Source organism: Porites lutea, chromosome 8 (assembly GCF_958299795.1).
Source record: "Porites lutea chromosome 8, jaPorLute2.1, whole genome shotgun sequence".
Lineage (NCBI taxonomy): Eukaryota > Metazoa > Cnidaria > Anthozoa > Scleractinia > Poritidae > Porites > Porites lutea.
In genome coordinates this window covers 4,911,879-4,925,429 of record NC_133208.1, presented here as the reverse complement: position 1 = coordinate 4,925,429, position 13,551 = coordinate 4,911,879, and the positions used below count along the sequence as shown (strand labels likewise).

General features: G+C 40.1%; 1 protein-coding gene across 1 annotated transcript; it reads left to right on the top strand.

Annotated features, from left to right (window-relative positions):
- Positions 1-3,776: 3,776 nt before the first annotated feature.
- LOC140947094 (probable glutathione S-transferase 5) lies at positions 3,777-12,106 on the top strand. The gene is made up of 5 exons (XM_073396173.1): positions 3,777-3,999; positions 6,305-6,406; positions 7,173-7,288; positions 8,482-8,592; positions 11,849-12,106. The coding sequence occupies exons 1-5, from the start codon at positions 3,867-3,869 to the stop codon at positions 12,023-12,025; spliced, it is 639 nt and encodes a 212-aa protein (XP_073252274.1). The 5' UTR covers positions 3,777-3,866; the 3' UTR covers positions 12,026-12,106.
- The last annotated feature ends 1,445 nt before the right edge of the window (positions 12,107-13,551 follow it).

The window sequence follows — 13,551 nt, the reverse complement described above, 5'->3', positions numbered from 1 at the left end:
AAGTAAAACCAAATCAATTCCATCCAGCTATCTTTTTCTGAAGAAAGACACTGATGGAAATCAGTCTTTTTACCTATCTAGACTTTATGAAAGAAAAACTCAAACCACCGATGAGCGACGGCAAAATTAAGAACAAATAATCATAAACTAATAATAGAATATGGAGGATACTGCTCAACCAAAATGCCTCAACATTTTATATATGAGAATATGGAAATATTGTTCTCTTAGTGAAATGGAAGACGGGAAACACTTCATACTCTCTTTATTGCTTCCTTTATCTTGAAGAACAACACTTTGTCTTTTATCCTATAGGTAACAAATATCGATCCTCAGTTGAATCACTCTCTGATCTGTGAACTGATATGATACTCTTCCTCTTAACAGCGGAGCTCCAAGCGCGCTCGAACCGCGCGCAATAGAACTTTTTTCCGATACGGCGGCCATATTGAGTTAATTCGATTTAAGGGGTATTATAGGACGCCCAGGGGGCATGAGCACATTTCGTTTGTATTTTCGAGCGCTTTTCGGGACATTTTTTCTTAAAGTTTTCTTAGAATAAAATTGCAATGGGAAAAAAATCATTGTGCCATGTTTGGATGTAATAATGATCGCCTTTTTCTAGTTTAGTATTAGAAATATGGTCTTTCACTGTATATTTCTCGGGAAAAAGGCGATCATTATTACATTCAAACACAGCACAATCTTATTACAGTGTATCCGCTGACCAGTGTCAAATGACCGTATCGCAGGCTCAGGTGCCAACTCATCGAGGTCACGTGAAAAGTATAATAAAACTTGTTCCATGGTCCATAACAGGTAACAAGTAGCAGAAATAGATCATATAGATCTTGTAGATCATATAACTAGAGATTTGCTATGAAATTATTCTAAACCTCTTATTTCAGTGGTCCCCTTTAATCTGCGCTTCGATTGTTTTTAGGGATAGGGGCATTGTTATGTGACAATCCCTATTGTTTTCCCAGCTAATCACAAACAACCTTTCAAATAGGTGCGGGATCGCCCCCTTTATTGTAATTATCTCCTCTTTTACTTAAATGTAACGAGTATTGTAATCGGCAATGCCATCTATTCATATGAAAATGCCAAAAAATTGAATTGAATTAGTTTGTGGCGGTAAATTGATTCAACATTCTGGCAACTCAGCTGGTAAATCTATCATCCTGATATATTTTTCAGGTGGAATATTTAGCTCGCAATCCTTTCCTCTACAAAAATTTCCGGCCAAATATTTACTTGCACGTACAGTACATTGTAGTACTTCCTTTGAGTGGCCTGTTGCGTGAAATAACACGTACCACGACTGCTGAAATTTACAAAATTCTAATTTTAACATTGACAGGTCAGGATATAAAAGGTCAGAAATGAGTTAGCAGTTCATTGAACTTCAGCGGCTGTTGTGCCGAAGTTGTGCACTCAGAGTATATGATTCGACTGAAACATTCTGCAGAAATGTCTGGCTACAAGTTGTTCTTCTTTCCAGGCCGCGCTAAAGGAGAAAAATGTCGACTTGCATTCGCCGCTGCAAAGATTGACTACGAGCTTTGACTGCCAGTCGAAGAATGGGAAAAAGAGAAAGCGTGTAAGTAACATAAACGCTCACCAGACAATTCCGTAAAGCGCACGACGGTTAATTTTCGATTCTTTTGAATTTAGTAATCTTAAATAACTATTTCAAAGGGAATGCGATCAAAGCCGGCGGCAAATACACATACATTCGCTTGATTTTCGATCGGGTCGCGAAATGCTGGATGGGTAACTGATTGAACTAAAATTGCTTAGTCAGGCTGAAAGGTGTGCTCACTCTTTTTAATGGTTACCGCCGACCACAAATGGTATCATTGATTTTATTATTATTATTATTATTATTATTATTATTATTATTATTATTATTATTATTATTATTATTATTTCATGTACACTGAATTGCACACGCGAAATGCTGGAATGGTAACTGATATGGTAACTCACATATAACTCTGTGGGACGTTAAAGAACCCACACACTATTCGAAAAGAGTAGGGGACGTAGTTCCCGGTGTTGTGGTCTATCTTCATCACTTACATCATCACTCATCATGGGTTGGGAGGGTTCAGTGGGCTCATAAATGGACTGATAGCGGCTGCCATCGGCGCTCTTAGTATGCTGATGTCCGAGCCCACTGCAGAAAGCTATGTAAAGAGGACATGTATGTTTGTCCTCTCAATCGCGACATTTACATTTACATTTACATTGAACTAAAATTGCTTAGTCAGGCTGAAAGGTGTGCTCACCCTTTTTAATGGTTACCGCCGACCACAAATGGTATCATTGATTTTATTATTATTATTATTATTATTATTATTATTATTATTATTATTATTATTATTATTTCATGTACACTGAATTAACCTTACGTTTTCTGGGTTTCGAAGACTGCGACGAAAGAGGGTTGTCTTCAAATAATAAGAGTTACATTTTGAAAATCGACGAGCTCCTGTAGTCTACATCACTTATAGCTTCTGTGGCGCGAAAGTTACTCGTTTTCCGGGAATGAGCCTGGCTTTATTTTGTATGTAAAATAATTTCAACTTACAATTCAAATATTCTCCTGGTTTTTAATACTTTACCCGATTGGTATTGTAATTTTGGACCTTCTGATTGTTTTCTCTTCACATGAACTGAAGGATCGGATATAACACGGAAACGCCAATCATGTTCTCCAGAGGCCCTCCAAGAAATAAAACTTTCAAGTGACGGCGATGACCCAATGGGCGCAAAAATAAAAACTCAAAAATCCGTAGGGCTTTCAACAAAACCCTAAAAGCTACCTGGACCGAAAATTAACCCCCTAAAAATCCCATGCCGAATTCACGAGCCTTAAAAATTACCAGAAGGCATTAAATGATACAAGACAAAAAAATAAAAATATTAGAAATTGAATGTTTGTGTCTGTTTCGATAACTCTTCATAGCAACATTCGAGACGACCAAGAACATCTTCTGTTTTAACAATAACACTATACAGAATAACAACTTTAGATAGTTTTGAATACCCCTAAATATCCATACTTAAATCAAGCCACCCAAAAAACTGCTTGCCAAATTTTCCTACCCAAAAAATCCTGGAATCGAAAATTTCAACCCCCCGCCCCTCCCCCCAAAAATTCCTTCGATCAGCCCCGTCACTTGAAATCAGAAGTACTCCCCCATATGGGATCCATATTAAGGTCAACTGACAGCTGTCAAAACAGTGTATCCGCTGACCAGTTTCAAATGACCGTATCGCAGGCTCAGGTGCCAACTCATCGAAGGCACGTGAAAAATAAAATAAAACTTGTTCCATGGTCCATAACAGGTAACAAGTAGCAGAAGTAGATCATATAGATCATGTAGATCATATAACTAGAAATTTGCTATGTAATTATTATAAACCTCTTATTTCAGTATTATCTCCTCTTTTAAATAAATGTAACGAGTATTGTAATTGGTAATGCCATCTATTCATATGAAAATGCCAAAACTATTGAATTGAATTAGTTTGTGGCGGTAAATTGATTCAACATTCTGGCAACTCAGCTGATAAATCTATCATCCTGATACATTTTTCAGGTAGGATATTTAACTCGCAATCCTTTCCTCTACAAAAATTTCCGGCAAAATATTTGCTTGCACGTACAGTACATAGTAGTACTTCCTTTGAGTGGCCTGTTGCGTGAAATGACACGTTACAGAATTCTAATTTTAACATTGACAGGTCAGGATATAAAAGGTCAGCAATGAGTTAGCAGTTCATTGAACTTCAGCGGCTGTTGTGTTGAAGTTGTGCACTCAGAGTATAAGATTCGACTGAAATATTCTGCAGAAATGTCTGGCTACAAGTTGTTCTACTTTCAAAGCCGCGCTGGAGGAGAAAAATGTCGACTTGCATTCGCGGCTGCAAAGATTGACTACGAGGACATTCGAGTCCCAGTCGAAGAATGGCCGAAAGAGAAAGCTTGTAAGTAACCTAAAAGTTCACCCGACAATTCCGTAAGGCGCGTGACGGTTAATTAATTTTTGATTCTTTTGAATTTGGTAATCTTAAATAGCTGTTTAAAACGGAATGCGATCAAAGCCGACGGCAAATACACATACATTCGCTTGATTTTCGATCGGGTCGCGAAATGCTGGATTGGTAACTGATTGAACCAAAATTGCTTAGTCAGGCTGAAAGGTGTGCTCACTCTTTTTAATGGTTACCGCCGACCACAAATGGTACTATTGATTTTATTATTATTATTATTATTATTATTATTATTATTATTATTATTATTATTATTATTTCATGTACACTAAATTAACCTTACGGTTTCTGGGTTTCGAAGACTGCTACGAAAGAAGGTTGGTCTTTAAATAATAAGAGTTACATTTTTAAAATCGACGAGCTCCTGTAATCTACATTACTTGTAGCTTCTATGGCGGGAAACTTACTCGTTTTCCGGGAATGAGCCTGGCTTTGTAAGTAAAATAATTTCAACTTACAATTCAAATATTCTCCAGGTTTTAATTCCTTACCCGGTTGGTATTGTAACTTTGAACCTTCTGATTGCTTTTTCTTCACATGAACTGAAGGATCAGAATATAATACGGAAACGCCAATCATGTTCTGAAGCGGCCCTCCAAGAAATAACATTTTCAAGTGACGGCGATGACCCAATGGGCGCAAAAATAAAAACTCAAAAATCCGTAGGGCTTCCAACAAAACCCTGAAAAACTACCTGGACAGAAAATTAACCCCCTAAAAATCCCATGCCGAGTTCACGCGCCTTTAAAATTACCAGAAGGTATTAAATGATACAATACAAAAAAAATATATTAGAAATTGAATGTTTGTGTCTGTTTCGATAACTCTTCATAGCAACATTCGAGACAACCAAGAACATCTTCTGTTTTAACAATAACACTATACAGAATAACAACTTCAGATAATTTTGAATACCCCTAAAAATCCTTACTTAAATCAAGCCAGCCAAAAAACTACTTGCCAAATTTTCCTACCCAAAAAATCCTGGAATCGAAAATCTCAGCCCCCGCCCCTCCCCCAAAAAATTCCTTCGATCACCGCCGTCACTTGAAATCAGAAGTACTCCCCCGCCCCACCCCGCTTCGAGCGTCCAACGCGCTCCTTCCTTGCGATGTGGGCGCGTTTGTACAGAAGGAACGTGTGACGAAGTCCTATAAGTTTGGTACTGTGAGGGTAGCGCAAGCACGCGCTATCGTTGAACGCGAACGCAACAAACAAGTCCGTCGAAAGCGCGTGGTCTTTTTTCCGTTTCGCTCGACGGACGAGGAAAAAAGAGAGACTGCTCGTGGTCTAGGTTTGGCGAAATGATTGTGAAAATCTGATGTGTCTCGGTTGGAACTATCCTATAAATCCCAAAACTGAAAAAAATGAACGAAATTCGAATTTTGGGCGTGGTCGGGCTGGTCGCAAAATGTTAATGTTCGTCAGATTATACTTCTAGGGGAATTAACCTCTCATGCGTTTTATATATGAGCTTCCAGCTCGGATATTTGGGGCAACCCTATCCCACGTTATGACACTAATAAATTTATTGGATTAGATTGGATTGGATTGGATTTGATTGTGTTGTATTGTACCCATAAACCCCTACTGGGGTGGAGCGTTGCGTGACGGATGCCATCGTTTACTGCGTCTGCGGCCTTGCCACAAGCGTGATAAACGTCGCGCCCCACTCTTGAAAAAGACTATTTTAAGAGACAGTTCACAAGCTGCAGTCTGGTATCGAATACACGTTGTTATGATCAGCGTTGCAGTAGTCTTTGGACTTCCCGTTTTATGTTCATCGAATTAAGCACCCAGGAGAAGAACTCCCTGTAATGGCCTCGATGGTGAGGCCTCATCCAAAAGGAGTACCTTTTCAGGTTTCAGGTATATGAAAGGGTAGGGAAATCTATCATTTCGGCCTGTAAAAGGACCTTAAGGTCTAACGGACGCATTTTATGGCTTTGTAAGCGACAAGAAAACTTCCTGGTTTAGTGATATATTCACATATAAACAAATGGTGCATTTAAAGAAGATGCAGGGGTACCATTTATCATTCAAATTGAAAGGGATGCCTTTTCTGTAAAAAATAATTTGTGTAAGGATGAGGTGTTGGACCTTGGGGTGAAGCCTCCCCGTTTAAGACTTCATTGAATGCTCCCCCCTCCACCGGGATTTAGCATAACCAGGGCTGCCATTGACTTCTCTTTAGAAGAAACCCCGACGTTCTACTACTTTTCTGTCTGTTCTGTTTCAGCTGGCAGACCACCTCTTGGTCAAATGCCCTACATTGTGACCCCTGAGGGAAAAACCCTGGCACAGTCTGGTACAATCATGAAGTACATCTGCAAAAAAGGAGGTGATGTATTGCACGTAATTTGTTAATCAGCTTATCATTCCTGCCGTAGCCTACGCTCGAGCCGTGAGGAGACCGCGTGAGCGCGTGGCCCACCCCTCGTGCTCGTGTCTCCTTTTGAGTGTTGTTCTCGCGTGACTTTTCGCGCCTCCCTCAAAAGGAGAGCTGGCTCCCAGGCTACTCCTGCTCATTAGCCTCCCGAGTAGATGTTTTTGGAAGCTTCATCACGCGTTCTTGCCCCAAGGAAAGCAAAGCCCTAAGAAGGTCTGCGTAGGAGGCTACCTGTCGATATAGTTTATACAAGTTTATTTCCAAGTTTTTTTTTCTCCCCATTCGATTCATTCATTCATTCATTCATCCATCCATCCATCCATCCATCCATCCATCCATCCATCCATCCATCCATCCATCCATCCATCCATCCATCCATCCATCCATCCATCCATCCATCCATCCATTTATTCATTCATTCATCCATCCATCCATCCATCCATCCATCCATCAAACAGTCCGTCCGTCCGTCGTTCGCTCGTTCGTTCATCATTCTTCCATTCTCCCTTTTTTCTTTATCTCTCTCTCTCTCTATTCTTTTCTTTTTTTCTCTCATTCCTTGTCTCTGTGTCTTTTTTTTTCTCCTTTTCATTCTCTCTTTCTTACGTTTCCTTCTTTTCCTTTGTCTCTTTCTTTTTTTCTTCTTGCTTTTTATTAGTTAAGAAGGCGTATTCTAGATTCGCTTTAACAATTTTTAATTTTTCTTTCTGGTGATTAGGTTTGTGCCCAGCTGACAGTTTTGATGAAGCGACAGCGGATATGATCACTGATGGAGTCAATGATTTATTTCAGCCATTGAGCAACATATACCATGAGAAAGATGAAACGAAGAAGGTATTGCAAAAGTTGATGTCCGTTTCAGTTCCCCACATATAGTGTAGTCAGGTTTTACTCCGGACTGTAATTCAGTCGGTCTTTTTCAAAAAATCGGATTTGCAAAGCGCTTCGCGCGATATTCGGGAGTTTGAGCAAAGACGTTTTTGAGCGACGCTCTTCAACTGGAAGTGAACTTTTTGTAATGTTGGGTCGTGATTTTGAACAAATTTTCTATCAGATCGTCTTTATCAGAATGAAGACACTGAGCTACCGCTCGCACGCGCGCATTCTTATAAATCTAGGAAAAAATACGGGCTGTTTTGCAGTCTAGATTTCACTCAGCGGCATAAAATTCTTAATTTGCTAACATTGGAAATTGAAGAAAGGCCTGGAAGGGTATTTTCGGGATCCGGGATTTGACCAAAATACGGTGCGCGAGTCGGGAAAACGCAAAATTTCTTGACGGGAAACAAGATTTTACAGCTACCCTGGAAGCGGTATACGCCAAAATTTAAGCACGGGATGCGAGATCGGATGTTTTTGCCCGTATGTTGTGAATTCGGGAAATCATACGTTTGAGCGGCAAACTGCGAATCAACCGGGCACGTTTTGAGTCTAATTGTCTCCTTTCAGACCAAACTATAAAGTGTGCCTTGTTTGTTTGTTTGTTTTTTGTTTATAGAAACAAAAGAGGAATTCGGGAAAGCGATATGGAAAAAGAATAGCGGGATGCGGGATTTTTTACCCCCTTTCACCCTCTTGCAGACCGTGGTTGAAGTAAAATAGTTGGCTAAAAGAACGTGTTTCACATAATCGCATTCGCGTCGGGCATGAAAAAGTATAGAGAAGGCATATAAATTGAAGCCAGGGCAGTATGGGGTACTTACTACTTCGTTAGTTGTCTCTCTTCTAAGGAAACGCCTTAAAGTGGTTTTCAAGTAGTCATTCAGCACATATATTAATAAACGTTTTACCCACAAAAAATGATATATTTCTAATATAACGCTTGAGAAGCAAGAATGAAACTAGTTTTAGCGGCGGGTATAGAACATCCAAAGAGGTTATCAATCCAAATTTATACAATGATGTGAATGCTACGCGCGCTGTGATTGGTCGTTGCTCCGTGTACAATCCCGTAGGTTTTACTCCAAATTTTATTTCCTAGAACTTAGTGTTAGTGATCTATGATTTGTTTTGCTTTAAAAATAAAGGAGGAGATAAGGAAGGAGTTTTATGGGACGACGCTTCCTGCCCGACTCGAGAAATTTGAAGCTCTTCTCAAAAACAGGGATGAAGGCAAAGGCTTCTTTGTGGGCGAAAAGGTAAGATTAGAAGAATGCGCAAAGCGTGCCAAGGGGATTAGGCCTGTTTAGAACACTAACGAGTATAGTAATTAAGCCATAAGTAAAACGATTATAGCCTTCGAATTCAGCCGTATCCCCTCGTTCTCGCCACTAGGGACGTCCCAAGCGCCGATCAGCCATTGTTTTTGTTTTGATTTTCAAAGCCGCCGCTTTTCGCTACTAATAGTGGGCTATAACATATAGCCTAGTAAGAGCTCAACCAGTCAGAACGCAGCATTGATAATAGACCACACGAGCTGGTCCCCGTTATAGTGTAAGCATACCGTAAAATTCCGAAAATAAGCCCCGGGGCTTATATTTTTCAAAGGCCCTTTTTGAGGGGATTATTTTTGGAGGGGCCTATATTCGGAGGAGCTGTCTACGGAGGGAAATTTGCGTTTCAAAATCGATTGGGCTAGCCTTATAGTTGGAAGTAAATTTACCGTTTTTGCTTTGTTTTACTTTGTATTTGAGGGCAATTTTCCAAGTGCAAGCCCCCGGGGGGGCTTATATTTGGAGGGGGCGATTTAACGGAAGGTTTTTTGCGTTACCGGATTGGGGGGCATATATTTGGAAGGGCTTATTTTCGGAATTTTACGGTAGCCTAATACATTATGTGCGGTGACACGGGACACTTTATTTACCGTGGCAAATGACCCTTTTACCGTGGGAAATTGCCTCGGTGCGTGTGACCGGACTTTCCCGAGATACATTTAACATGGGAAATATCCAGGCGGTGTGCGTCACGACCCACAAAGGTTCATGGGTAAAACTGTTACTGTGCCTCATTTTAATCGTGACGCGGTCGAGTTCGCATCTTGTAAGAGAAATGAATCAAACCCAGGGATCAAAACACTGCTGCCTTTTCCGAAAAACACTACGGAAGAGAGCGATTTCGAGAATTTTCAAGATCTCATAGTGGCCTTAGATGCTTGCTATTGGCTTCACGAGACAATTTCAAGAAGTTTATCGCGATTCGGAGGCGATCGTGCGATGTAGCCGACTTTGAGCGGAGAATAATTTCCTGCTTCTCATAAGATTTTATGTACTGTTTGGTTTATATGTATGTTTTTGTCTCATGGTGAAAGAGATCTGTAGTTCATACCTGGATTTGCCTGACTAAAAAAAAATTCGTCCATTAGAAGTGTTTATATATTTGATGGACTTTGTTACCGGCAAAGCAGGGGGAGCGCGTGCAAACAGCAAGGTGAGAAATCGTCTCTCATAACAATTTTATTTTCATCGACAAGTTTATATTTTTTTGAAAACAGTGCCCGTTTGAAAGCCTTATGCGCAAATAAACCTTCTATCAGGCAAGGGGAAAACAGACCGAAAGAGCCGAACAGCTGCAGCACAATCGGAATTTCACCGAAGCTACAGTCGCAGAAATAAACAGTGAAATAAACCACGATCTTGTCTGTGCGGTCATTGAAGTGAGCGCAGTATATCGATTTTGTTATAAAGTAAAACCTAACCTCACAGTTTTAAAATCCTGTATGATGCTGTCTGGATCTTCGATAATGGTTTTGTGTTTTGGTAGAGATTTATAACAATTTATTCCCTCACATAAGTTTACACAAAGATTTGCATACACATAGCACACACCGCATGCAAATTAAGTTAAAGTCACGCTTTCAGTTTCCGCACTGGGTTATGAAAAATGTTTTTTTTTCCAAAGGTTATTACAATATTCAAACTTATTTACCTTTTGTGGTTTAAAATAGAACAAACTCTTCCTGGATTTGGCGTTACTCGCTTCACGTCGGCTTCCGCTTCGGCATGTTTTCTCAGCCCGTTTCCCGGGAGTTGTGCCACTTGGCTAAGACGAATATCTTAATTCCAAGACACTTTCAACGGCTCATAACGGCAAAACTAACGGGCGTAGACCCGGGTAGACCCCGAAATTTGCAAAGAAGAAAGGTTGAAGTAACAAGATGGCCAAAATAATTCGATAAAACCGCTAACAGTAACCAGCAATAAATCCAAGAAGAACGGCAAAAACAACACTCAAATCATCATGGCGGCCTGCACATGACCGAGCAATTCAAACTTGTCACAAACGCTCAAGAAAGCAAAATATTTAAAAGTAACGCAACTGCTATCAAGATAAAGTGTTCCAACAACTTTCCAGGGCGGTATAGTGTCGAAATTACTAACACAACCTTGGAATAAAGCGAAAATTTCACCACATATGCCTCAGAAAACGGCTCTTTTCGAGCGCAAAAATCACTCTACAAGTGACGCATTCTGATTGGTCGAATCTCGTGACGCACACCGCCTGGGAAATATCTATGGTTACGTCAAAAAGAGCAAAGAAACCGCCCATGACATTAAACTTGGTAAAAAGCTAGGGTTTTCGATACCCAAGCAAAACAACCATCAGGTTTCTTCAAAATGAAACCGCACAAAAAATGGCTTTTTTAATGACATGGCAGATTTCATGGCAAAATTTTGAACTGGTTTGTTGAAATAAATTTAGAAACGATATTTCCCAAAAATATGTTCTATTCCTGGTATCGAACAGTGGGATGCAGCTGAACTGTAAAATCGGACTATGTACCTTCGCTAAATTATCATGAATAACATACCAGTTGAAATTTCAGCTTTAAAATTATCCGTAAATTTTCAACATAACATAAAATACTACCATTGTCGACGGCGATTATTACCGTAACTGCGTAAATGAAGCCATAAACTGATGGCAGCTTAATTACCTTAGGCCCGTTTCAAACGTCGTGCTACTGCCGTGCCGAACTCAATTGATCGAATTAAATTCGACTTTAGCACGGCAGTAGCTCGACTTGGTTTCAAACGTCGTGTTACCGCCGTGCCGAACTCAATTCGTAAATTGTAAATACATTAGAATACATTTAAAAGTTTGCCAAACCGTTTCTTTGTTTTTGTGTTGTTGTTTTTTTCGGCAACAGGCGTTCTATTCAACTGAATTAAATTCGACGTCTCAAACCAAGTCGTGCTAGTGTCGTGCTGCAGTCGAGCTACAGTCGAGGCAGCTTAGCACTGCCGTAGCACGACGAATTTGAAACAGGCCTTAATGGGAACTCTAAACTAAACCCACGTTAAATTTACCACGGCTTCGTTAACGTGGGAAGAGCCTTTTACCATGGTTTGTGTAACCGCATCTATTGCCTGAGGCTTATCATACACGCAGAAGAAAGGTTACCCCAATCCTACCCCGCTAGCGTAACTGCGATTTCTTTGTGTTTCTTATCTGCAGCTGAGCTATGCCGACATCACTTTCTTTGACTTCTTTAACAACTTCCATGCGAAGGGTAAAGAGGATGTTCCTGGGGAACTTGAGAAGTTCCCGCTCTTGGTGGAGCATTATAAACGGGTGTTAAACGTACCCGAAATAAATGAGTGGGTAAAGAAACGCCCTGTTAGCGAATTCTAAGCTTGTGCATGTTGCTATTGAAGCAATTGTAAAGCGAGAGATAGGCCTAAAACATAGATTTTAGTGTGTGCCGTAGTTGAACGACTCCGTGCGTCAACATTGGTTTTAGGTGCAAAGGAATAAAGAAAACTTTAAAAGGTTTATTTTTGTATTGATCGAATTTGTTTAATATGCCGATGTACTAAAGAACTCAAAGGGAAACTTGAGTAAAGGTTTTTATATGTGCCGCCGAGACCTTTAAACCCTGACCCTGTTTAAGACAAAAATAATTTCATCTCGCTACCCTGTTTAAGACAAGAGGCCTTATTTCATGGCACACTGATTTCGCATACAGCAGCAAGTAATTTTTTAAACCAACATCTGGAAAAAATAGTTGGTACCGGATCATTGCCATTACCTTCACACCTTTTTTAAAGCCTGTCGGCCCAAAAAGACAACCTGGCCAAGATGCTTAATAGTAAAATTTAAAACTCACAAGACCCTGAAAGCCGCTATACCCTGTTTAGCGGCACGTTCCCGTTTAGGGAAAATATGGAATGCCCCTACCCCCCGTGGGAAGGGAGGAGACGAAATTCTTAATAGTGATCCCTTTCCTTTCTCGTCCTTTTCCTTTGCTAATTGCTGTGTTAAGAGTATTGTTTCCTTTAAGAGAAAACTATATAAGTGTACAGAGGACAACCCTGTGGATCTCTTTTCCCTATTTTCGTGACTTGACACGGGTAAACAGTTTGAGGCTGCCACGAAAATCACACCGGATAGAAGGGTGATTTCAACGCGTGGTCTGCGAGGCTTTGAAGGTTAGAGAGAATTCAGGAATTGTGTAGCCGATGTTGTTCTTTTTTGTTATCAACGCATTTACCTTTCAGTCATTTGTAACAGATAAAGCTATTGGAAACCCCGAGTACAGTGTTATATAAAGCATGGAAATCTCCGCATTTCACGGTATTAACGCAAGAAAGTACTCCGCTTGGAAAAGGAAAAACTTCCCAAGTGTTCTCGTTGACACGAGCGAATTTTTATATACAGCAAGGCTACTTTCCTGTTCATCGATCTGTAGTTCGATGAACAGAAAAATTGTAAAATAATTAAAATGTTAATTTCGGGAAAAAAAAAAAAAAACCTGACAACTGCCATCTTACTTCGTCTATTCCTTGTTTTAGTCAATGAGGAAGTCGTCATCTTCTTTACCACTTTCACTCGCTTTGCACGTATTGCGAACCGTTTAATCTTTCCCCGGGAAAACTAGTGCTGCGAGGATTCTGAGAATGAGAAACCAATGCAGTGCAATGGAAGCTATGATCATCAACTGCAAATGGGGGAAATTGCTACAATTTGAAGAGGACGAAGTGAAAAAGATAAAGTATCACAGCATCTGCCATAAACGTCATATCTCACTATATTATAGTGTCGCTGCTCGCTAATGCAAGAGAAAGAAAGAGTAAACTAATATGCGAATTTGAAATGGTTTGAAGAAACCTTTTCGAGGGTGTTCTAATCAGAGTGATGATGACATCATTTATGCCCAT